At 45.2% G+C, this 24,777-nt stretch overlaps 1 protein-coding gene across 2 annotated transcripts; it reads left to right on the top strand.

Annotated features, from left to right (window-relative positions):
• Positions 1 to 284: 284 nt before the first annotated feature.
• Positions 285 to 24,052, top strand: LNX2 (ligand of numb-protein X 2). 2 transcript variants are annotated; one of them, XM_056858343.1, is made up of 9 exons: positions 285 to 716; positions 6,769 to 7,016; positions 10,739 to 10,938; positions 11,723 to 12,091; positions 14,407 to 14,550; positions 16,069 to 16,246; positions 19,308 to 19,539; positions 21,177 to 21,335; positions 23,631 to 24,052. In XM_056858343.1, the coding sequence occupies exons 1-9, from the start codon at positions 322 to 324 to the stop codon at positions 23,764 to 23,766; spliced, it is 2,061 nt and encodes a 686-aa protein (XP_056714321.1). In that variant the 5' UTR covers positions 285 to 321; the 3' UTR covers positions 23,767 to 24,052. The 2 variants fall into 2 exon arrangements, with proteins under 2 accessions (XP_056714321.1, XP_056714322.1); XM_056858344.1 differs by lacking the exon at positions 14,407 to 14,550.
• The last annotated feature ends 725 nt before the right edge of the window (positions 24,053 to 24,777 follow it).

Below are 24,777 nucleotides of genomic sequence, written 5' to 3'. Positions count from 1 at the left end.
GTAAACAAAGTATGCCTAGGAAACGTCAGGATATGATGTCACCCCATGGGTCAGGAATGATCCGGTGCTTGCACAGGGGACGTTTACCTTTACATGCAGATCTAGTCATAGCGTGTGAGAAAGAAGAGTACTTCTCTTTTGGAGTTTGGATAGGGGATGCGCTTCAGGTATTCTTTGCTCCTGCTGTGTTTCATCAGTGAATGACAATAGTATTTTATTTATGTTTCAGAAAGATGAGCACTTGCTGAAAAACAAGAAGTTCCCTCCTACAAGCTGGTCTCCGCTGATGAGGAAACCGGCCCCACCCTCCCTTGCTTGATCATGGGCACCAAAAATGAAGAGATGGTTTCTGCTGAGCAGAACTTGAACCCTCTGTGCTTTGAATGTGGCCAACAACATTGGACAAGAGAGAACCACTTGTACAATTACCAGAATGACGTGGATGATGACTTGGTCTGCCATATTTGCCTTCAACCATTGCTACAGCCATTAGACACACCTTGTGGTCACACTTTCTGCTATAAGTGCCTACGGAATTTCCTGCAAGAGAAGGACTTCTGCCCTTTGGATCGCAAAAGGCTTCACTTTAAGTTGTGCAAAAAATCCAGCATCCTCGTTCACAAACTGCTCGACAAGCTCTTTGTGTCATGTCCCTTTTCCTCCGTGTGTGAGGAAGTAATGCAACGATGTGACCTGGAGGCACACCTCAAAAACAGGTGAGAGGCAGTGAGGGGCGGTAGGCATGATGCAGCTTGTTAGAAGACCTCCCATCTTTCAAAGTATCCTCTTCTCGCTGACTCAGGAAGCGCAGATGGCTCAAAGATTCTGCCTCCTTCGTCCACATTAGTCTCGTTTTAGGTCAGCTCCTAAATTGCTGTTCTGTCAGAATTTGCCTTAATGTTATGTGACTCAGCTCACAGAGGAGCTGAGCCTTTGCCTGCTCAGCCTTTTTATATGCCTTCTCGCTTCTCCGCTCGGTCTCACCTCTGGTCATTAACGGTGGATAGGTGGATGGCAATGGATAAGCAGGTTGTTATTCAGACATGGCACTGCAGCCCAGGATGCCTGGGCTCCCCCCACCCCACCCCCAGGAACAACCTGTTGGAAAGCATTTGTGGGTGTAGCAGTTCCCTGGCAGAAATCTCCTGGAATTGCAACTGATCTACAGCCTACAGAGATGGGTTCCCCTTGGAGGAAATAGCAGCTCCAGAGGGTGGATTCCACAGTATCCCATAGAGCTTAGGAGAAATAGAAGCCCTAGAGCAGGGATCTCCATCATTTTTGAGCCTGTGGGCACCTTTGGGATTCTGACTCAGGGTGGTGGATGCAACTAACAAAATGGCTGCCACAGGAGGAGGTGCCAACCACAAAATTCCGGGAGGGAGGCAATGCATAGCTATAATTGTAACTCTTCAACATTTCAGGCAGAAGCTCTGCTTAACAGGATGCCTTTTAAAATGAACATATTGTTTAAAAATATTTTCTTCGCCTGGCACAGCTTCAGTCATATGGTAAAGTTCCTCATGCTGTGGTGTCAGCTGGTGCTGAAGCAACTTATAAAAAATCTGTACAGCCAATCAGGTCTTCAGTAGCCGATGGGAAGCCATGCTGGGCAAAAGCCCCACTTGGCTCTGCCCATTTTCTAAAAAAAAACACTTTGCAGGTGCCAAGAAAGGAGCCAGTGGGCCCCATGGTGCCCTTGGGCACCACATTGGGGACCCCTGCCCACATCACATCCCCCTGAGCTGCCTCCCCTCCTCTTCCTTCCCAGGCACTTCCTCAAAATCTCCAGAAATGTTCTAAGCTGGAGTTGGCAGCCCTAGTTTACACGTTCCTTCCTTTCTAAGTCTTATGCAGCGGTAATCAATCAGTCACTTGTATCTGAGGGCAAACCAGGATTTGAGCAACTGCAAATCATAGAGTTGGATCTCCCATTCCCGCTAATGGTGGTGCTTTTTCTGATGCCTACAGATCTGTGGGATCTAACTTGATATTTGGTGGCTTGAATTTGATGGCAAGTTATGATTTACCCTGCCCTGGATGGCCCAGGCTAACCAGATCTCAGAAACTAAGCAGGGTTGGCCCTGGTTAGTATTTTGATGGGAGGCCACCAAGGAATTCCAGGGTCGCTATGCAGAGGAAGTTGGTAGCCCCTGTTGGTCTCTTGCCTTGAAAACCCTACGCGGTTACCATGAGTCAGCTGTGACTTGACAGCACTTTACACTCATGATCCACATGAAAGCAGGAGTCATTGACTCAAATACTTGGGGGAGAGCAGTTTTGTTCAAGTAATGCCAAATCTTTATGTCTCATTGTCTTGGTAAAAGATAACGATAGTGTAAGAGAAAGGAGGGCTGTTTTGGGAGGTGGGGGAGGGCAGAATGAACGTGAACTTTCTCCTGTCCTCCTCAATTCTTGCCTTGGTAGGCTGTGGAAGTCTGGTGCTATGACACTTTGCATTTCACAGTAGTAACATAAAATACTCAATACAGAAATTCAGTTCTTTGGATAATATAGAGAGTGATGTATACACAGGTAGCTTTGAAACACATAGAACTTGCACAGGCTGTTAAACCCGAGGAATGCCCTATTTACTTTTTTAAGTCTAGATTGTGACCTTTTTCTTTCAATTGAAGCACTTCCCCCCCCCCTTTTTTTTTGGTAGCATGTTTGGCTCATCAGCTGATCAGGTCTGAGAGTTTGCTAAGAGTCCTTTACATGGGAAAGGAAGGGTTGTGGCTCAGAGGTAGAGCATCTGTTTTGTATTCAGAAAGTTCCAGGTACAGTACCAGTCACCTCCATTTTAAAGGATCAGGTAGGCTGTAGAAAGACCTCTACCTAAGATCCTGGAAAGCTTCTACTAGTTAGAGTAGAAAACATTTACCTTGATAGACCAGTGGCCTGATTTAGTCTAAGGCCACTTCATATGTACATCAGCAGTCCATTAAAGACTCTTCTAAGATGGTACAATCCACCTAGGTTTTTGTAAATGCTCCTTTTACCAAAAAGAGTTGTGTTCTCAGAATGGCATAAGAAGATAGGAGGAAACGTTGGTTCTACATCTGGCAATAAGGTCAAAGTCCCTGTCCAATAGGTGCTCTTGACCATCAGGGCAAGTCCTGTGCCTAGCCGGTTATCCCTACTTGCTGGGGCAAGAATCACTGTTTCCCAGCAAATGTAGTTAGTAGAGTTATCGCTGAGAATCCCTGTGTGATTGCAGGGATGTCAGAATCATCATTTGAGTAAATTTGTGCTATCTGCCTCCATCCATCTGTTCAAGACAGGGTTGAATGTCTTAATGAAGATAGACAATACTATTATCATCATTATTACACCATTTTCAATGTGTAAAGCGTTTTGGGGGAGGGAAGGCAGCATAGTATAGCCCAATCTCGTCAGATCTCGGAAGCTAAGCGGATGTGGGAATGGATGCTGGAAAACACCGTGGTTTGTCCAAGTTCATCCAAGTGTATCCAGGTCTGAGTTCAAGGTTGAAGTCCACCTCCCAGGTCCAAGGCCAGCCAATCCTCTATTATTCCAGACCACACCACCCTGAAATAGACTCATCTAGCCTGACTCAGACTGGGTAGTTTCCATTGACGAAATAATCTGCTTCGTTTAAGCATAAAAGCTGAACAAAATGTCAACGTAACCCCGCAGGCAACCTTGGAAAGTGTGGCAAATCTGTGGGCGAGCTAACAAGAAGATTAGAAGAATGAGGCACAAAATATCATTATTTCCTGGTCACTAACCCCACCCCAATATTACCCTGTTGCTTCATTAGCATCCCCTTGATTTATCAGATTTTCAGGTTCAGTAGATTCCCTTCAAAGCCACAGACCCTTGGAAGCGCTTCCAGCTCCTCTGTAACCAACTTTCACAAGTCTCGGGTGGACTTTAATTCTCTGGCGCATGGCATTGAGAAACGTTGTTAATATTTAATAGATGCAGCGTTAATGGAAATGTACTCTTACCAAAAGTCATTTCCTGAACCCAGGTCCAAAATTACTCATTTGAACCTTGCTACCTTTTGATTTGATCCTCCTTAAGTGTTCCAGGGACACACACACATACACAAAATTACAAAAGAGCAGGTAGCAGGTTAACATATGACAGGATGTTCTCCAAGGAATTCTGCTTCAGAGAATAAGGCCAGGTTCCTGCATGCAGGAGAATGGGGTAAGAAGGCAGAACAGACTGAAGTACTGCAGACTACAGCTGGTATATTCCAGCTTGGAAGGTTGCTTTGCATTTTTTTTTAGAAAAACCCTCTTCATAAATAGAAAACTAGCACAAGTAAGAAGAGAGGGTCCATGTCTTCTCTTTGCTTGATATGGTGGCTCCCTACTTCTGGGAGTTTTAGGGGAGCATTCCAAACTGTGATCCTCCACCTACAGCCTGAAGCAGTGCAGTCTATTTTCCCACCTTATGCTCCTTCATGCACATACAAAGCCTGATATGTGTATTCCAGGGGACACATTCATGGAACTGGCCAAGCACATCCAGGTACTACCAGCTGATTCCAAGCTGATCTCTCACTCATCTTTGTATCAGACAGATATGAGTAGGAATCTTGTGTTTGGCTCCACCTGCAGAATTCAAGGTGCAGTGTCTCCCAGTCGACATTGAATCTTAATTATGGGTGGCTTTTTGTATGGTGGTGGAACGTGCTGTTAAGTCCCAGCCAACATATGGCAACCCTGTAGGATTTTCTAGGCAAGAGACAAACAGGTGGTTTGCCATTGCCTGCCTCTGTATAGCAACTCAGAACTTCAGAACTTCCTTGCTGGTCTCCCATTCAAGTACTAACCAAGGCCAACCTTGCTAAGCTTCCAAGATCTGACAAAATCAGGCTAGCCTGTACCATCCAGGTCAGGGCTGGGTTTTTTTGTTTACATATGTTTAATTTGCTTTAAGGTCCTCATTCATAAATACTTGTGTGTTAAAATCTCACAGATGGATTCTGCTTCATGGAACTTGGCCCTTAATCTCTGTTTTATTTTTCTTCCTCCTTATTCTTTAATGGCAGTGGGTTGGAAAGCAACCTTGCTAAAGATAAGTAGGTAAAGCGCTGGTCAGTGCCTAGAATCATAGAGTTGGAAGGGACCACCAGGGCCATCAAGTCCAACCCCCTGCACAATGCAGGAAATTCACAACTACCTCCCCCCTCCACACCCCTAGTGACCAGAAGATGGCCAAGATGCCCTCCCTCTCCTCATCTGACTAAGGTCACAGAATCAGCATTGCTGACAGATGGCCATCTAACCTCTTCTTAAAAACCTCCAGGGAAGGAGAGCTTACCACCTCCCAAGGAAGCCTGTTCCACTGAGGAACCACTAAAACTGTTAGAAAATTCTTCCTAATGTCTAGACGGAAACTCTTTTGATTTAATTTCAACCCGTTGGTTCTGATCCGACCTTCTTGAGCAACAGAAAACAACTCAGCACCCTCCTCTATATGACAGCCCTTCGAGTACTTGAACATGGTTATCATATCCCCTCTCAATCTTCTCCTCTTCAGGCTAAACATACCCAGCTCCTTCAACCTTTCCTCATAGGACTTGGTCTCCAGACCCCTCACCATCTTTGTTGCCCTTCTCTGGACCCGTTCCAGCTTGTCTACATCTTTCTTAAATTGTGGTGCCCAAAACTGAACACAGTACTCTAGTTGAGGTCTAACCAGAGCAGAGTACATGAGACACTTCCTGGGAATCCTATTTAATGCTTCGTGAGTGCCATACTGAAAGAATGGAGGAACAGAAGTGCAGCATATTAATAATGATGCAGTACTTTTAAACAAACATTGTTTAAAATATTAATGTTCCAAGCCCCCGTTAAGGATGTAGTAGATTGCTCTGTGATGTCAGAGCAGATCACCCAATGGTGGTCAGAGGGGCAGAATAGGCAAAAGTTGAAGAGAAAATTGCCAGAGTGGATGTATCGGAGGATGAAGAGGGCAGGGTCATTGTGTGAGTTGCACAGTTCACAGGAACATTCTAGTTCCAGATACTCATATAGTTCACTCAGCAGTTTTCCTCCTCTTCCCATTTCAAGCTGTTGTCACTAATGTGTAGCTGACCTTTGATATCAGAACTCAATGTACGCACGTAGTGGACTTGAGATTGTTTTTATTCCAGTTCTTTCCCTGTTCCCACATCCAAGAATCCCTTCAGACATTTAAGCGGGACTGGATTGTAAGAATGGATTGCTTTCGGATGCACCAATGAAGGAGGGGGAAAGCAGGGTGTTGGGAGCACATAACTCAAAAGGTAGCAGGCAAAAGACATTGATCAAGCAGGATTTGGTCTTGGTCCAGGCCAAGAAAATTAGTCTCTCAGTCACTAGTTATGATGTGACAAAGGTTGACTGGCTTGCTTTTCCAAGCTTAAATAAATTTAAGGTGGACAAATTTTTAGCAAGGAAGAAAAAAGAATATTAGAAGAAGAAGAAGAAGAGTTGGTTTTTATATGCCGACTTTCTCTGCCACTTAAGGGAGACTCAAACCTGCTTACAATCACCTTCCCTTCCCCTGATGACTTGTTGATTCTCACCCAAACAAACAAACAGAGCCCTGACTGTTTAGCAAAGATGTCCATTTGGAATTGGTGTGTGGCATTGACTGGCTTCCTCTGAAATCACAGCATTGTTTTAAAAAAAAAAAAGCCAAATAATGCTACTGGAGAAAGAACAATTTTGTTTCCCTGGGATGTTCACACATTTCGTGATGTTCCTTATTTTTTGTGAAGGCGTCATAGCGTTTCCTTTCCAGGTGTCCTGGGGCTTCCCATCGAAGAGCCGCCTTGGAGAGGAGAAAAAACAGCAAATTGCAGGTGGACACGGAGAGTGAGAATGAGAGCAGTATGACCGATCGGCCGGGTTCTCAGTCTCCTGATGCGGAGCATGCTGGGACAGGCACAACGCCAGCGGAGCAGAACTTTACATCAGCAGCTGTTCCTGTGTGGACAGATGAGTCCGGCCTTGACAACCCTGCCTTTGAGGAGAACACCGGGGCTGACAGTAGGTTCTGTTTCTCTCTTGACATTCTGTTTAATCTGCCTCTATCAAGACCTGAATTTTAGGAAGTCCCAGGCTAGGTTTGTTCTCTTCCACGAAAGCAATTCAGTACCGCAGCCAATTTTCCTAAGTTGTTTTTTAAATTAAAAACCTTCATCTCATTAGCTCATACAATCTGGTGAACTAGTTAGGGCTATTAAAAGAAATCGCCATTGATTTGTTGTATGCAGCTTTAATTGACTAATCAATTAACACCGTCCTTCATTTGCACGTGAATGAAATGATTAAATGAATGGTTATGTTGCTCGTTTGGGTGCGCAGTTACCCAGTTTTTAAACTGATAGTGAACCTTGCAGGACACTACTGATTTTCATTCCCGTTTTGCCTGTACTTTATGAATCCCCTGTGAACACCTGAAGCATGTTACAGATCCTCCATCCACCCTGATTTATATATAGGCAATATGGGGAAGTGCCTTTTCCTGCAGCCGCTTGAGTGTGTCCATCTAAATTATCCTGAGATTTGTTTGTATAGTCTAGAGCGACTGCAGCTCTTCCTCTGCATTTGTTTTTCACTTCACCCTTCACGCTGCATTTTGTCAAGGGTTTGTATCTGTCCTCCAGTCAGCACTTGCTGTAAATTGATTGCAGTCAATCGAATATAAGAACAGACTTGATGGACTGGACAAGGGCCCATCTTGTCCATCACTGGGTCCTCCTGTGGTGGCCAGCCAGATTCCTCCAGAAACTCACAAACAGGGCATACAGCAGCCTTCCCTAGTTGTTCATCCCAAGCATCTCACAATGGGTTCAGACCTGGGAGTTTGAAACAAAACACTGAGAATAATAAATTATATTCTCCCAAAATCAGGATGAAAAGAGAAGGAAGTCTCTTTGGCGTCTGGGGCTCTGATTCACAAACTGCAGACAATTCACATTGCGTGCTGGGTGAAGTCTCTCTACTTCACAAGCTCTGAGAAGCCACTTTTCCTCACAGTTTCTACAGGAGAAGTCCCACAAACACTCAGGATCAAACGCCCATGCCAGAAGATGGCCGCTCTTCCGCCCAACTGCCTCCAGAGGCTTTTCTTCTCTCAAATTTCTTCAGAAAAATTCTCCACTCCCCCCAGAGAAAAATGCCTCAGCTCCTTCTCTCCTCCTTTGGAGTTCACCCACTCCCTCTCTTATCCTGTTGCCAAGCAACCACTCACCCAGCCCCTCTAGAAATCCCCTCCTTCGAGAGGGAAGTGTTTCCAGGCCAGGCCCACTGCGGATGAAGACATGCCACAAACTTTTTAATAATAAATAAATATTTTTACAAGGCTTACATATATATTTCTATTCAGAGGTATACAGCCTCTGGATGTGGAAGGTCCATTCTGCTATCTTGGCCGATAGCCATAAACAGACTTGTCCTCCGTGGATAGCGTTGTCAACCTCCAGGTGGTGGTTGGAGATCTCCCGCTATTACAGCTGGCCTCCAGGCGACCGAGATCAGTTCACCTGGAGAAAATGGTCGTTTCAGAAGGTGGACTCTATGGCATTATACCCCATTGCTGGCCCTCCCCTCCCCAAACCCCGCCCTCCTCGTGCTCCACCCGCAAAGTCTCCATTTATTTCCCAACCTGGAGCTGGCAACCCTATCCACAGATTCAGTGTTCACTCAGTAACTTAGGAGCCACACATGGCTCTTCTGAGCACTGTTATCCACTATGACACCTGCTCCATGTTTCAGGAAAGTGAGCAAGGCTGTTGCCAGGTATAGCTAGCAGTTGGCAGGGGGTTCCCACCTTAAAATTGCTACCACTGGCGGAAAAGCTAAGCTGTGAGTCTTCTTGAGGTATAGGCCCCGTCCCAAGGGTGGAATTAAATGTGGCTCGTTTGGTGGATGGCAACTGCAAATGCCACTCTCTAGGTTGCGGCGTGAATACCACTGATCTAAACCATTTCTAAAGCTATTTTAGCAAGTGACATAGCCATCTACTAGCTTGATGACACAGGGACCGTCCCATAGACTTAACCCAGCCATTGAAGAATATCGTGCAGTTTCAGAATAATGTAAAGGTACAAATGTGTACCTTAAAACAGAATTGGACAGCAGAGAAATATCTCATTGATTTGAATGTGGCTGCAGAAAGAGCACTTGCAAACCACACATGAAACTGCCTTATACCGAGTCAGACCATGTCAGGTCCACTTTTGCTTACTCTGACTGGCAGAGTCTCTCCCAGGTCGCTGGCAGAGATCTCTCACACCACTCCTTTTTAACTGGAGATGCCAGGGATTGAACCTGGGACCTTCTGCATGCCAAGCAGATGCTCTACTACTGAGCCATGGCCCCTCACCACTGAATGCAGTAATGCATTTTCTACAAAAGCTACTCCTGGGGCTGCAGCATTTAGTAAAGCAATGCGTTAGATTAATAGCTTAAAAATATTTAGATCAATTAAAAAGGCACCGTGATTAATCAGCCAGAAACTTAGTTTTTTTTTTTTAAAGTTTCTTTATTTTTAATATAAGTCCATGAATGGCAGACACTATCCAAGAAGAGGCATTTCTCTTTCTTACCAAGCTGCTTGTGAAGATTCGGTTCTCTGCTAATGCGAATTCCCATCTGTGGGGTGTTATGCTGTAGCTACAAAAGGAATTACTGAGTAATGTGGTGACCCAACAGTGACATTTCCAGCATCTGGAATTTTAGAGAGGAAGAGAAGCCATATCAGAGAGGAAAAGGGCCTTTCCGCTTTTATTTCCTAGTGCAGCGTGTGTCTCACCTTTCATTAATGCCCATCTTTCCTTCCATTTTGCCTTCCTGTGTTTACGCAACAGTGGTTTGCATTTAAAAACAAAGCTTTTAAGTGAATGCTTCCAAATTGATGTGAGGACAGCAGTTGCCGCCTAGCTTCCAGAGTAACTTTCTAATCCTAGCAATGGTCTGTGGATCAAATTATTATCTCCAGGATCAGAGGAGCATGCCTATTATATTAGGTGCTGTGGAACACAGGCAGGGTAATGCCGCTGCAGTCATCTTGTTTGTGGGCTTCCTAGAGGCACCTGGTTGGCCACTGTGAACAGACTGCTGGACTTGATGGACCTTGGTCTGATCCAGTATGGTCTTTCTTATGTTCTAAACTAGATGAGAGGGAGAAGAGAATCCTCATTTGTTTATACATGTGTCCACCTATTCACATCTAAAGACGGGGGGTGGGGTCCTAGAGCCAGTGTGATGTAGTAGTTACACTGTTGGACTAGGATCTGGGAGAATCCCCACTGCAACCTGGAACCTTGGGCCTATTACACACTGCCAGCTTAACCTACCTCCGAAGATCGTCATGAGGAAGGGCACGTGAATAAATAGTTTTAACAACAGGGGAGCCTGCCGGAGAGGAGAGTAAAATGCTGCTTCCTTTTCTGAGCTTGATGGACCAGTAGTCTGACTTGGCAGCTTCGTATGTTGGAATAGTAGCCTACCAAGGACTTAATATGCCTTGTATTTTTGTTGCCTCCATGAAGTTGCAAATACTGAAGGGGTCGCCAGTCTCCATAGCTGGTAGGTAGCCAATGCTAGTTGGGCTGCATTTGATCCAGCAGTTCAGAAGTTGGGCAGGCCTGGTTTAATTTACTTGCCTTGTGATATGTCCGGTGTTGCTGTTGTTGGTTTGTTCAGTAATTTGCTCTGTTGCAAATATATTCAGGTGCATGTTTTTGTTTGTTCAAATTGGGCAGCAACCCATCAGCCACCCAGTTTGCCGGAAGGCGAAATTACAACCATCGAAGTTCATCGGTCCAATCCTTATATCGAGCTGGGAATTAGCATAGTGGGTGGCAATGAAACACCTTTGATCAACATTGTTATTCAAGAGGTTTATCGAGATGGGATTATTGCCAGAGATGGAAGGCTCCTTGCTGGGGATCAAATATTGCAGGTATGTATTTAATTTTTATATTCTCCTCGACCTGCATCTGTCCAGACTGCAGAGCTGTATCAAATGATGGGTGTTTCCAGGCAGTTAGTTGAAATACTTGGTTATGGATGGATTTTAGCTTAGCAGGTTCTAGTCGGAAAATGTTACTATTCCGGCAAAGTAGGATTTGCTATTTCCATACTGATAACAATGATTTATGTGACTCTTGGGGTTTTGCCTTCTAGAAATATTTCTGTTGTCTTGTAATTGGGGATATAAAAGCAGAATTGTTCTGTCTTTCTTTGGTGAATAATAGGAAATGCTTTTGTTGCCTGTAGCTTAATAGGCCTTCCTTAGTGCCCTGAGAGGTTATTTTGAATAAGATGTTTACACAGTTTACCTAGTGCAGAAGCAAGTGTCACTGATGTTCATTTATGTAGCTTCCCCCCCCATACAAACAATTTTACATTTTTAACCTGAATTTTTCCAGGAAGCCCCCTCCCCTCCAAAACAACAGAGGGTAGGCTGAGTTTTAAAATGTTATTACTTACTACTTAAGAACTTAGACGTGCCCTTCTAAATAAAAACGAAGTGTTCTGGAGTCTGCGTGTGAACGATGCGAGGTGGGATATTTGTATGATGGGGGAATCTAGCAAAACAACTTTGGAGGGGGCATGCAATAGTTTTCTGATGTATTTGGTAACTAGAGGATCACTTGAAGCAGCAGCAGTTTTGAGGATGCTGATAAATGGGCATGGCAGAACAATGTGATTTTTTTTTTTTTTTTTTTTGGTAATTCTTTCAGGTCAATAATTTTGACATCAGTAACGTCTCCCACAACCACGCGAGGGCCATCCTTTCCCAGCCCTGCACGGTGCTTCACCTCACTGTCCTCCGAGAGAGGCGGTTTGGAAGCCGAACTCACAACCACACCGATAGCCCTCCTCAGCGCGAGGACAGTTTTCATGTGACTTTGCATAAACGAGACTCCAGCGAACAGCTTGGTATTAAGCTGGTGCGGCGAACGGACGAGCCGGGGGTGTTTGTCCTAGACCTCTTGGAAGGTGGCTTGGCTGCTCAGGACGGCCGACTCTGCAGCAACGACAAGGTGTTGGCTATCAACGGGCATGACCTGAAGCACGGCACACCTGAACTGGCTGCTCAGATTATCCAGGTAAATTATATTGAATCCCATAGGCTGGGTGTACGCTAACTAATCAAGGTTGTTAATATTATGAGTTTCAACTAAGCAAAAACAAGAAAGAGTATAAATAGAGGAATGCCATGTCTGACGAATAGGGTATACCTTCAGAGAGCTGAGCCAGCTAATTACCTTAACAGTGCCTTTCCTCAGAACTTACTTGAGTAATGAGGCTGCTTCCCATAATAAGACTGTACATTAAAGTGGTTTCCTGTAGGTCATTTGCTTGTCACATTAAGACCATTTTTGTGTGTGTGTGTTTGTTTCTACACCCTGAGGTGGGCATTTGCCAGAACACTCTCTGGCTATGTATACACATGAACACATGAAGCTGCCTTATACTGAATCAGACCCTTGTTCCATCAAAGTCAGTATTGTCTACTCAGACTGGCAGCGGCTCTCCAGGGTCTCCGGCAGAGAGGTCTTTCACATCACCTACTTGCCTAGTCCCTTTAACTGGAGATGCCAAGGATTGAACCTGGGACCTTCTGCATGCCAAGCAGATGCTCTATCACTGAACCACAGCCCCTTTCCCTATAGACATCCTTTTTTATTTACTGGCTTCACAGACAATGGCTTAGTGCAATTCATTCATGTTCATGGCTCTCTTTTCCCTATAGGAAAGACTCTTAACATAGCCACGGTTCCACACGTCTGGCCGAGACCTTGGAAGGGCTGCTTACTGGCAGTGATATTAGACAATACTGAGCTAGTTGAACCAAGACTGACAATATAAGGAAGTTTTTTTAATGTATTCTTAAAAGCAGGTTGAGGAGCCCCGTGGTGCAGAGTGGTAAGCTGCAGCACTGCTGTCAAAAGCTCTGCTCACGACCTGAGTTTGACCCCAACAGAAGTCAGTTTCAGGTAGCCGGCTCAAGGTTGACTCAGCCTTCCATCCTTCCGAGGTCAGTAAAATAAGTACCCAGCTTGCTGGGGGTAAAGGGAAGGTGACTGGGGAAGGCACTGGCAAACCACCCCGTAAACAAAGTCTGCCTAGGAAACTCTGGGATGTGACGTCATCCCATGGGTCAGGAATGACCCGGTGCTTGCACAGGGGACCTTTACCTTTACCTTTTTTAAAGGCAGGTTAGCCTCTCCAGTTTTGATTAGTGATGGCCAGCTTCTACAGCCTGAGGAGACAAACTCTTTCCAGCCAAGCTGCTGGAAAGTTAGAACTTCTGCTGTTCAGCAGTGACCTCCAACCAACTTAACCTGGAATGGTTTGGCCTCATTACTGAATAACAGTGGAGGATGGAGGTACCTTCCAAAATGAGAAGAGATACTATCTATGGGCCTCTCTATCGTCACCTTCGTGTTACTTCAGAGGCCTCTGAGAAGGTCTTCTGCATCTGCCAGGATAAATGTTTTGCATTTGGCTCAGTGAAGGATAAAGGCTGTAAAAAACCCAGAGTTGGTTCTAATTTTATTTATTTACATACTCATTTGTACGTCCCCTTTCTTCCCAGGGGGAACCCAGAGCAGAGTATATCATTCTCCTCTCCTCCATTTTAGCCTCATAACAATCCCATGAGGTAGGCTGAGAAGGTTTGACTGGCCCAAGGTCATCCAGTGAACTTCAGTGGCAGAGTGATGATTCGAACCTGGGTCTCTAGACCCTGGTCTGATCCTAGCCAATGGTAAGGGATTCCCTCTTGGAACTGCAGGCCAATGAAAATAATTTGGGCAGCTCAGGTGACCTTTCTGAAGAGAGAACCCAATAACTTTATAAATGGAGAATACCTGTGATGCCCAACTGTAGTTATGCAGGCCTAAACTTGAAGATGTCTGCATCAATAATTGTGTACATTCATAAGTTAAATATATAATTTGTACCATGTATTCCAGCTAGAAAGCATTTAGATATTAAAAAGGTAAAGGTCCCCTGTGCATTCCTGACCCATGGGGTGACGTCACATCGTGACGTTTCCTAGGCAGATTTTGTTTATGGGGTGGTTTGCCAGTGCCTTCCCCAGTCATCTTCCCTTTACCCCCAGCAAGCTGGGTACTCATTTTACCGACCTCGGAAGGATGGAAGGCTGAGTCAACCTTGAGCCAGCTACCTGAAACCGGCTTCCATCAGGATTGAACTCAGGTCGTGAGCAGACCTTGGTCTGCAGTACTGCAGCTTACCACTCTGCGCCACTGGGCTCCTGACTTAGATATTACTTGATGAAATTTAACCTTTTCATGTTGCAGAGTCTCTGGAATGTATTTGCTTCTCATGCATCAACATGCAAGCAATAATGTTGGGTATTTTTTTCCTCCCTCCCTACATGTGTATTCCACAGGCCAGTGGTGAAAGGGTGAGTCTAACCATTTCCAGGCCCGCCAAGTCCCAGATCATGAGCATCCTCAGAGATGGTGGAACTCATCCCACCACCCAACACCAGTCTCATCAACTATATCATAGTAACAGGCCCAGCCCACATAAGGTGAGTCTGAATGAGATCAAATTTTACAACTGCGGACATTGGATAAGGGCATGCAGTGAATTAATATTATGTGGCTATGGTGGATGATCAATAAAGCTTATGTTCACAGGTCAGCACCTTCCTGTAAACAATGTACTTTATCAGACCAGCAGCTTCCATCTAAATGCAGATTTGAATGTGATTATTCAAGAATTAAAATCTAAAGAGGCTAACTGTGGAATCCTGTGTAGCATTAATGCATCTGACCTGGGTGACTTTGCATAAGATTGCACTGTTGTTCTTCCCCTTCTTAATCTTACTCAGCAGCTTTTCCTTTCTATGGGGATTACCGCACTTGTATTCCCAGCAATGTATTAAGAGTTTGAAAACGTTATAAAAAATACTGTTCGCACTTTCTATGTATTCCCACCGATGTATTAAGAGTTTGAAAACAGTATTTAAAATACTGTTCGCACTTTATTTGGCCCCTTTAGCTGTGAAGACGTTTTCCAACCATTTATAAGCTGTGGTATCCAAAAACCCTTTTAAAGCGATGTTTTTCACAACATTTTCGAACTCTTAATGCATCGCTGGGAATACAAAGTGTGGTAACCCCTTATAAGTATCTGCTTCCATGTATAATATGGTGTAGTGGTTAAAAGCGGCTGACTCTAATGTGGAAAACCGAGTTCGACTCCCAACTCCTCCATGCGAAGCCTGCTGGGCGACCGTGGGCCAGTCAGCTGTGACTTGACAGCACTTTCCACCACATCAGCACAAATGAAGAACGTGCAATTAGCCACACAAGATCAGTCAGGCAAGCTATATACTTTTGGTGGTGGAGAGTGCCGTCAAGTCCCAGCTGTCTTAGGGAGACCCCATAGGGTTTTCAAGGCAGGAAACGCTCGGAAGTGGTTTGCCCTCGCCTGCCTCCACGTGGGCTGAGAGAGCTCTGAGAGAACTGTGACTGGTCACCAGGAAGGCTTCATGTGGAGGAGTGGGGAATCGAACCCAGTTCTCCAGGCTAGAGTCCGCTGCTCTTAACCACTACACCGCATTGGCTCTCATTCTATGTGCTTTTACATAAAGCAATACAAGAACCGGTTCCAGCTCCCTTTGCCGTATTCTTTAGCTGATCACAACCTTAAATGGACAGTAGGTATACATACCAATTAAAAGGGGAAAGGAATCATACCTTGCAAAGATGGACAGGAATCTGTGATGGAATCTCTTGTTCTCCTATCGTTCAGAACCTTTCATAGTCATCAGGTTTTGGATCTTTCACTAGACATTACCTGCATTTCTAAGATTGTCGGCACAGCTTCAAGGAATAGAAACTTGCACCGTTATTTGCATTTCCAAGGAAGTCCATGGAGGCATGCTGTGGTGGGATGGGGGGAGGCCAAACCATAAATGGTTAAACATGGGTTTAAGACCCAACCTGACTCTGCTGGTCAAACGGCTGTGAATAAATTAACTAATTGACCCAACCTGACTTGAATGTCCTTTAAAAAAAAACTGTTCACCATCTGATTGCAGGATCTTTCCCAGTGTGTTACTTGTCAAGAGAAGCACATCACAGTGAAGAAGGAGCCCCATGAATCCCTCGGCATGACCGTGGCTGGAGGCCGAGGCAGCAAAAGTGGGGAGTTACCAATATTTGTCACGAGCGTGCAACCCCATGGCTGCCTGGCGAGAGACGGGAGGATTAAAAGAGGTGGGAATTCTGAATGGCCGTAACGATGAGTGAAGGTCACAGTCCCCCTGAGGAAGTCCTCTCCCACAAGTCTTGTTCTGTTGTAATTGAAGAGGAGCTTCTTTTCATATCAACAGGATGGCTTATGCGGGAGAACTTCACAGTGGATTGCAACCCTCTTGCATGGCGACACAACAGCTTCCATGCAAACACGGCGTTCATTCATTAGAAAATAGGTTTCTTGTCCGGGAGAAAAAGGAAAAATAGGCCGACACCAAGCAACGTGCCAGCAAACCTGAAAAGGAAGAAAGATGACAGGTGACAGCTTTATTGTCATGTAAAACCCCTACACATTTCGCTGTACAAGTTTCATCAGGGGGATCAGAGTTCCTTTGTTCTGAACCTTTCCACAGCAATTGAGTTCTATCACTCAATATTATTATTGTTATTGTTATTGTTCACCTGTCACCTAGCATCTTTTTTCCTATCTTGTATGGATATCGGATTTCTGGATAAGGGGTGCTCACTCAGCCTGTAATAATACATTCAGAGCTGGTGTGGTGCAGTGGCTGAGAGAATGAGGTGTGATCCAAGAAGTCCTTGGTTCAAATCTCACCTCTGCCATGAACCCAATAGGCAATTCACTCTCCACTACCCATGCAACACACATAACATGGGTGTAATAGTACTGGCCTGACTTACACAACTGTTGTAAAGTTTACGAGTCACTAGGTTGGATCCAGAGTCAGTTTTCCACTAGTTGTGGGGTCACCTGAACAGAACTCTTCCAGCTCCTGCTGTAGCCCATTCATCTCCCCAAAATGCTGCTCCTGAGAGACAAGGGGCCCTTAAGAATGGGGGGTGGGTGCAGCAGGAAAGGGAAATTGTTAGAAATTATACTTCTCCTCCCATTAGCGGAAAGTTTTAGTCTGGATCCAATCCATTGTGTTCCAGTGAGTCGCTGTGGAAGTCTGTTGCCACAAAAACAAAAGAAGAACCTCGAGGTACTTTAACGACTGAAATGTTATGAATAAATAAATGTGTGTTGAAGCTCTTTAAACACCGAAAATGATGTATAAATGCTGCTGTTGTTTTTATTGGGAGGATTCCTAGGATAATAAAGGGTGAGGTGTTTTGAACACTCCAAAGCAATAAATCGTCATCCTATTAATGGGGGCTTCATCCTATTAATCTAAATCCACACTAAGGAAATGGCTGTTTTCAAAAAGAGAGTGGTAGGGAACTTACTGGCGGGAATGGGAAGTTATTTGTCAAATTCTTTCAAGCTGACGATCATCCTACTGAGATGTGGGAATCTGTTCTCTTGCCACTGCACGCAAGAGCATGCGTCCTGTTTTTGGCCGTTTGTGCAGTTGGCTGTTTGGAATACGTTTTACGGGAAGGGAGGTTGTTTCCAAAACATTCTTCCAATCATGGGCTGTGTGTCTGAACCTTGTTTTCGCGTACCCAGTCCACTGGTCTCCAAAAAGGGTACAGTTGCCCAGGTCTCTCACAAAGGTTTTAGAAAACACATGTCAGCCTTCCTAATGGGAAAACTGTTCAGCACAGACCCTGCCAACTGGCAGGTATTTATTTTATCTTCCTACATGAGTTTATATTCATTTCTATGCTTGTGGATGTTCATATGGAAGGGGGGGATTTTTTACCTAAAGCCAAAATAGCCACATTCTAGAATTTTATTTATATGCCATGTTTCTGTAAAGCTTTTTAAAACCAAGTTATCCATGTATTTCCTAACTTAAAGTCAGAATAGAAAAATGATAAGACATGCATTAAAGGTAAAGGTAGTCCCCTGTGCAAGCACCGGGTGACATCACATCCCGACGTTTCCTAGGCAGACTATGTTTACGTGGTGGTTTGCCATTGCCTCCCCAGTTATCTGCACTTTACCCCCAGCAAGCTGGGTACTCATTTTACCGACCTCAGAAGGTCGGTAGGCTGATTCAACCTTGAGCCGGCTACCTGAAACCAACTTCCGTCAGGATCGAACTCAGGTTGGGAGCAGAGCTTTTGACTGCAGTACTGCAGCTTACTACTCTGCGCCACGGAGCTTCTTATATCTGTATAACTGTAACTTTGCATTACAGTATGTAAAATTAAGACACTCAAAACAGTAAACTATAAAACTTGTGTGCAAGTTGCATGCAACTTGTATGCAAAATCAAGAGAAAGTTGCATTTCTTTTTCCTAGTTTATTTTCTGAATTTATTTAAGCATCTCTGTGCTATTTATCTTCCGAGGGACCCACAGTTGCTTATAGAAATTTCCAAAGTAAATCTTATAATGTCAAAAGCAAATGAACAACATAAATCCGGTATGAGATCCTTCTTCACTAGAGTTGCTGTTGTGGGACCGTAGGTTGTAAGCCATAGGCTACCAACTTGGAAGGCTTTAAGAGGGGAGTAGACATGTTCATGGAGGAGAAGGGTATTCATGGCTACTAGTTAAAATGGATACTAGTCATGATGCATGCCTATTATCTTCAGGATGGTGCTGCTGCAGTTGTCTTGTTTGGGGGCTTCCTAGAGGCACCTGGTTGGCCACTGTGTGAACAGACTGCTGGACTTGATGGGCCTTGGTCTGATCCAGCATGGCTTTTCTTATGTTCTTATGACCCCAGGCCCCTTTGACCCCTGCCCATCAGCTTGTACCTCTGGCTACTCCCAGCCCTTATACCTGCAAGAAGAAAGGAGAGCCCCCCCCCCAAAAAAAAGAACAGCTGAGGTGATTTGCGTCAGCCAAGATGTCCCCCACAAGTTTCCTTTCCTTGCTTCTGGTGATCACAGTAAAAGAGCAAGAAACTGTACAGAACTACAGATGAACCTCTTATACAGCACAGAAGTAACAACACTGGCAAAATACCACAAATGACATGTGTGGCTGTTCATCATCTCTTAGTAGCAGCGCTTGCACAGCGTAAGAGGCCACCCACTGTATATTCATGCCTCCTACATACCTATAGGCTCCGGATGCCGGTGAGGAGCAGAAATTAGCAGCAGGGAAGTTACAGGCTGTCCTACCACCTAACAGAGGCTTTCTGTTCCCTTGCGTTTTTATCCAGGTGACGTGCTGATGAATATAAATGGCATCGATCTGACCAACTTAAGTCACAGCGAGGCAGTGGCCATGCTTAAAGCCAGCGCAGCCTCCTCGGTCGTCTCCCTTAAAGCTTTGGAGGTCCAGATCACCGAAGAACAGCCCCAGGCAACTGAGGAGCAACCAAGCACCATCAGCGAGAATGAATACGATGCTAGTTGGTCACCCTCATGGGTGATGTGGCTGGGGCTTCCCAGGTAATGCCCAACGCTGAAATCCCTATCCTTGTATGTGTCATCTTCTACAGCAGAGGCCTTTTTTGTGATGGCAGGCCTTGGAAATACCCTCTGGGCAACTTGTTCAGCTTCAGTAGCCAACCTTTCCTGGCATGCATTCCCGAAGTCCTAAGCATGAGAGATTGCAGCTCTAAAGCATGCTACAGAACATGGGCAGGGCTCCCCCAGCCCTCATGAACACATGAAGCTTCCTTCTACTGAATCAGACCCTTGGTCCATCAAAGTCAGCATTGTCTATTCAGATCAGCAGCGGCTCTTCAGGGTCTCAGGCAGGGGTCTATTCACAGCACCTACCTGCCTGGTTCCTTTAACAGGAGATGCCAGGGATTTAACCTGGGATCCTCTGCTTGCCAAGCTGATGCTGTTCCACTGAGCCATGTCATGGTGTGGTTTTGAATCTTGAGTTTGAGGACATAAGGCAGGATGTAAATTGTTTAAATAAATAAATGTAAATAAATAGATTTTGCACCTGGTCTGCTGAGCTGGAGAGGCCATAGGAGAAGGCAGGCAGATGAGCAGGTTTGACTCTTAACCTGGCTTGCTGGGAAAGAAAGAGAAAAATCTGTAATTTGAATTTTTTTCATTTTCTTCCTTGATTCTAACCATGAATTCTTTGTCTTTGTTTGCATGTAAATGGATACCTGTTAGATTGTATGTTTATAACATTAATTTAGATAATTATAGGTAGATTATAGATTATAAAATAGTTATTGGTTAAGTTAATGACCCCCTCCCCCCAGCGTGGCACCCTTGGGCACCATAGCACCCATCAGTTAGTTTCCTGATCACTTCCTCAAAACACTACTCCCCAGCCAGCGTGTTGTAGTGGTTAAGAGTGGTGGTTAGGAGCAGTGGACTCTAGCCTGGAGAAGCGGGGTTGATTCCTCACTTCTCCACATGAGCAATGGACTCTAATCTGGTGAACCGGGTTGGTTTCCCCACTCTTCCATATGAAGCCAGCTGAGTGACCTTGAGCTAGTCACAGCTCTCTTAGAGCTCTCTCAGCCTCACCTACCTCACAGGGTGTCTATTGTGGGGAGGTGAAGGGAAAGTGATTTTAAGCAGGTTTGATTCTTCCTTAAGTGGTAGAGAAAGTCGGCATATAAAAACCAACTCTTCTTCTTCATCATCTTCAAAGCAAAGACCGTCTTCCACCTCGTAGGAGAAGGAGTTGCTTCAAAATATTTCAGGAGGCATCACCTTTGGGTCTGTCCGTTCAGAAATAGCTGCCTCCCATCACAGGAGGCTACTTAGTTTGGAATGTCCCAACCTTTGGTAGTTACATCCCATGGCAGCCGTTTTGTGACTGGTCCCACCCATTCCCCCATGGTAGCCATTTTGGGGTGGCATCCATTATCCTGTCTCAATATTCCAAAAGTGCTCACAACTGTAGGGACCTCGTGGGTTAGCGTGCATTTGTTTTTAATGTAATGATTTTTTCTGTGTATTCTCTTGATGTGCTTTGGCAGATCTTGGGGCGGTCTTTATTGTTAAGCAGATGGGGCCCCAGTTACAAAGAAAGAGGGTGGTATGTTTTAGAAACGCAGAAGGAGATTGATCAGCATTCCACCCCCACCCTTTGCTCTCTTGTTGCACAGCTGCCTGCATAGCTGCCATGATGTCGTCCTGCGGAGAAGCAATTTAGCAAGCTGGGGCTTCAGCATCGTGGGTGGCTATGAGGAGAACCACACAAACCAGCCTTTCTTCATAAAAACGATTGTCCTGGGAACACCAGCATACTTTGACGGAAGACTAAAGTAAGCCTGGCTGTTTCATCCTTTATACTTCCCTGAAAGAGGAGGTCAACAATTTTAATTGTTTCACTTTGTTTATACCCCTCCTTTCTCCCCAGTGGGGACCCAAGGAGGCTTCCGTCATTCTGCTTTCCTCCATTCTATCCTCACAACCCCATCAACTGGGTTAGGCTGGTGACTGGCCCAAGGTCACCCAGCAAGCTTGCTTGACAGAGTGGGGATTCGAACCTGGGTCTCTTAAGATCCCAGTCTAACAGTTTAACCACTATTCTGCACAAAAGGAAGGCTGAGGTCCGGGCCAAGGAAATGCCAATTTGCCTTTCTGTTGAAATTAAATTTCAGCAGTGTAACATTTAAGATCTGATGACCAATAAGCAAGGCAGGGAATAACTGGCTTGAGAGAAAGAGGGAGGGAGGATGGCTCATATAGTAATTCAGTTATTCATTCTTTACATTTTTCACCCTACCATTCCCCCAAGGAGCTCAGGGCAACAAACATCATCTCCTTCTGCCCCATTTTTACCTCCCTGATCCAAGACCAGGATTCTATCCAGGGTGGCGTGTGCTTTGCATACAGCCCCTGCCACTCCCCGTTTCATACTGCAGTTTAAAAGACCCTCTCCATGTATCCAGCGGGTTTTGCCACAATACACCATTAGAGTGAGAAGGCAGATGTACGCCCCTAACCACATAATGGACATGCTTCAACAGTTTCCTTCCCCAGCATGCCATGCCGAATAAATGGACCTGCTTGTGAGAAGAGTGTCTGACTTGCTTGCAAGGAGCAATTCTTCCAGTTTTAAAAGGATCAGCACAGAGCAACACAGTTAGTTGGTTAAAAGGTAAAGGTAGTCCACTGTGTAAGCACCGGGTCATTATGACCCATGGGGGGACGTCACATCACGACATTTATTAGGCAGACTATGTTTACGGGCTGTTTTGCCATTGCCTTCCCTAGTCATCTACACTTTACCCCCAGAAAGCTGGGTAGTCATTTTACCAACCTTGGAAGGATGGAAGGCTGAGTCACCCTTGAGCCGACTACCTGAAACCGACTTCCGTCGGGATCGAACTCAAGTCGGGAGCAGAGCTTTTGACTACAGTACTGCAGCTTACCACTCTGCACCACGGGGCTCCTAGCTAGTTAGTTATTTGGTACCCGGACTCATTTCCCTGAAACAAAGTGTTGCAGTCAGGGGCACATGTTGGAATAAGTTATGAACTCTCCCAGCTATTTCCAGTATCTCCTAGCTGGTGGGGAAAACAGGTCATGCAGGGCAACCATCTGTTCATGAAGTTCAGCTCCTCGACTCTGGGCCTCGCTTCCTCAAAAAGTTTTCTAAGGCAGTCTAGGAATTTTATTTTGTGGCGAAGGGTTTAATAGTCAGGGATGAGTAAAGGTTTATTTTTAGTCTTGTGTTGCAATAATGTACTCATAGACACACTACCAGCACTATGTATTGAAAAGAAGCCTCTTTTTTTGTAGCGGCTCACTGGGACTTTGTCCTGACCTATGGTGGATTGTGGCATATATACTTGATATTTCTAGTTTGGGTCAGACAGACCCACGATGTGGCTAATGATAAAAACAGTAAATTAACTCAAACCTGGTCCTTCCCAGCACCCTTCACTTTACAGTGCCTCCCCCCCCCCATTATTCTTCAAGGCATTATTGATCAGAAAACTCATTATGTAAGGCAGGAACTTCATCCAGGCCTGGGACGTACTTTTCTAACCCCAACCCGCTAAATGGGGGTCCCACTTTTTAATTTTTCGACATATATATCTGCCAGTCTGCTTCTGCCTATCTCTTCTACCCTCCCCCTACTTTTCCTTTCTTTCTTTGCCTCGTATCTTTCAGCTCTACCCTCTCTTATCTCTCTTCTTTTTTAAAAAAAAGCATTAAGAAGAGATGAAAAGGAAATGGTGGCCGTGCCTCTGGTACAACAAGGGTTGCCAGCTCCAGTTTGGGAAATACTTGGAGATTTTGGGGGTGGAGCTTGAGGAGGGCAGGGTTTGGAGAGGGGAGGGACTTCAATGCCATAGAGTCCAATTGCCAAAAGTGTCCCATTTTTTCCAGGGGAACTGATCTCTGTCGCCTGGAGATCAGTTGTAATAGCGGGAGATCTCCAGCTGCCATCGGGCAGTTGGCAACCCTAGGTACAACCCACCTGAGATAGACTGGTGACTGAATTGTGGGTCTCAGTCCAAAGATTTGGGCTGTGAAGGACATGGATGTCATAGCTGCAGCAGATTCCTAACCTTCACTGACCCCCCTTTCTTGGCTTCCCTTCTCAGATGTGGCGATATGATAGTCGCAGTGAATGGACTTTCGACCATGGGCATGAGCCATTCAGCGCTGGTTCCTATGTTGAAGGAACAGAGGAACAAAGTAACTTTGACAGTTATCTGCTGGCCAGGAAGTCTCATATAGACCTGCAAAAAAAAAAAAAAAGGAAGAGAGAAACTTCAGTTCAAGCAGCTTACTTTTTTCTAGATGGCTGGTTCAAAATCCTCAAGCTGTTTGTTTTGTTTTTGTTTGATTTCTTTCTTTCCTACTACTGATACAGCTGGTAATAAGCCGGGCCAAAAACTGCTACGTTCATATCTTGGGCTGGATGTTCAGGAGGGAAGATTCTCAACCTCACAGTGTGCATCTTTCCATCTCGAAACCGCCATTTCTGCCGTGTTGTGGTTTGGTTTACGTTTTTCCACATTGACACTCAAAGCATCCATGTTCACACGCTGTAGGATCCTGGGGGTGCTTTCAGGGTTGCCTTCCTCTGGCGATTGTAGTGCTTATTTTAAAAAAAAAATGCAGGAGACCAGTCTGCTAAGGTTCCAGCTTGCCAGACTCCTGCCAGTCTCGAGGCCAGCTATGCTGTTCCCTGGGTTGGTAGCTCCTGATCCACACATAGCAGAATCCGTATAGGGGGAAATGGCCATCGTCTTGCAAAAAACCTTCAGTAGAGAGCAGCACCCAATCCCCCCGGTAGCAGGTGTGAGACACTTCCTCTTTTGCTTCCGGGTTTGCTGCCATCATTACTGGGGAGTAAGGAAAGAGAAACAGCACGAGGCTCAACAATAATGTAGTCAAAAGACTATAAAGAATATATCGCCTGTGATCACAGATCACAGTTACAGCAAAGGTGTCTGTTTGTTGCTGGATCATCACTGAGGAGGCAGAAGCACTTTTTAAACATTGTTAAAATATTCCCAGTGTTACTATTTAACTAAAGTGCTCCTGCAAGCTGCTCCTATCCTCGGAAGCGGCTGTGGTCTCTCGAAGCACGGGCAATTTCTTAGGTTACAGCTGCCACGTAGAAGCAGCAGGACACGATTCCGTGTAGCGCCTGCTCCCACAGAATATAACCCTGCTATGTGAAAAGTAGCACAGCGCATGGATTGCCCCCATTGGGCACAGAGTCACTATGCTAGTGCCAGC

This window comes from Euleptes europaea, chromosome 12 (genome assembly GCF_029931775.1).
Source record: "Euleptes europaea isolate rEulEur1 chromosome 12, rEulEur1.hap1, whole genome shotgun sequence".
NCBI lineage: Eukaryota > Metazoa > Chordata > Lepidosauria > Squamata > Sphaerodactylidae > Euleptes > Euleptes europaea.
The sequence above is the reverse complement of the archived record's forward strand: the minus strand, read 5'-3'. Positions and strand labels throughout refer to the sequence as shown.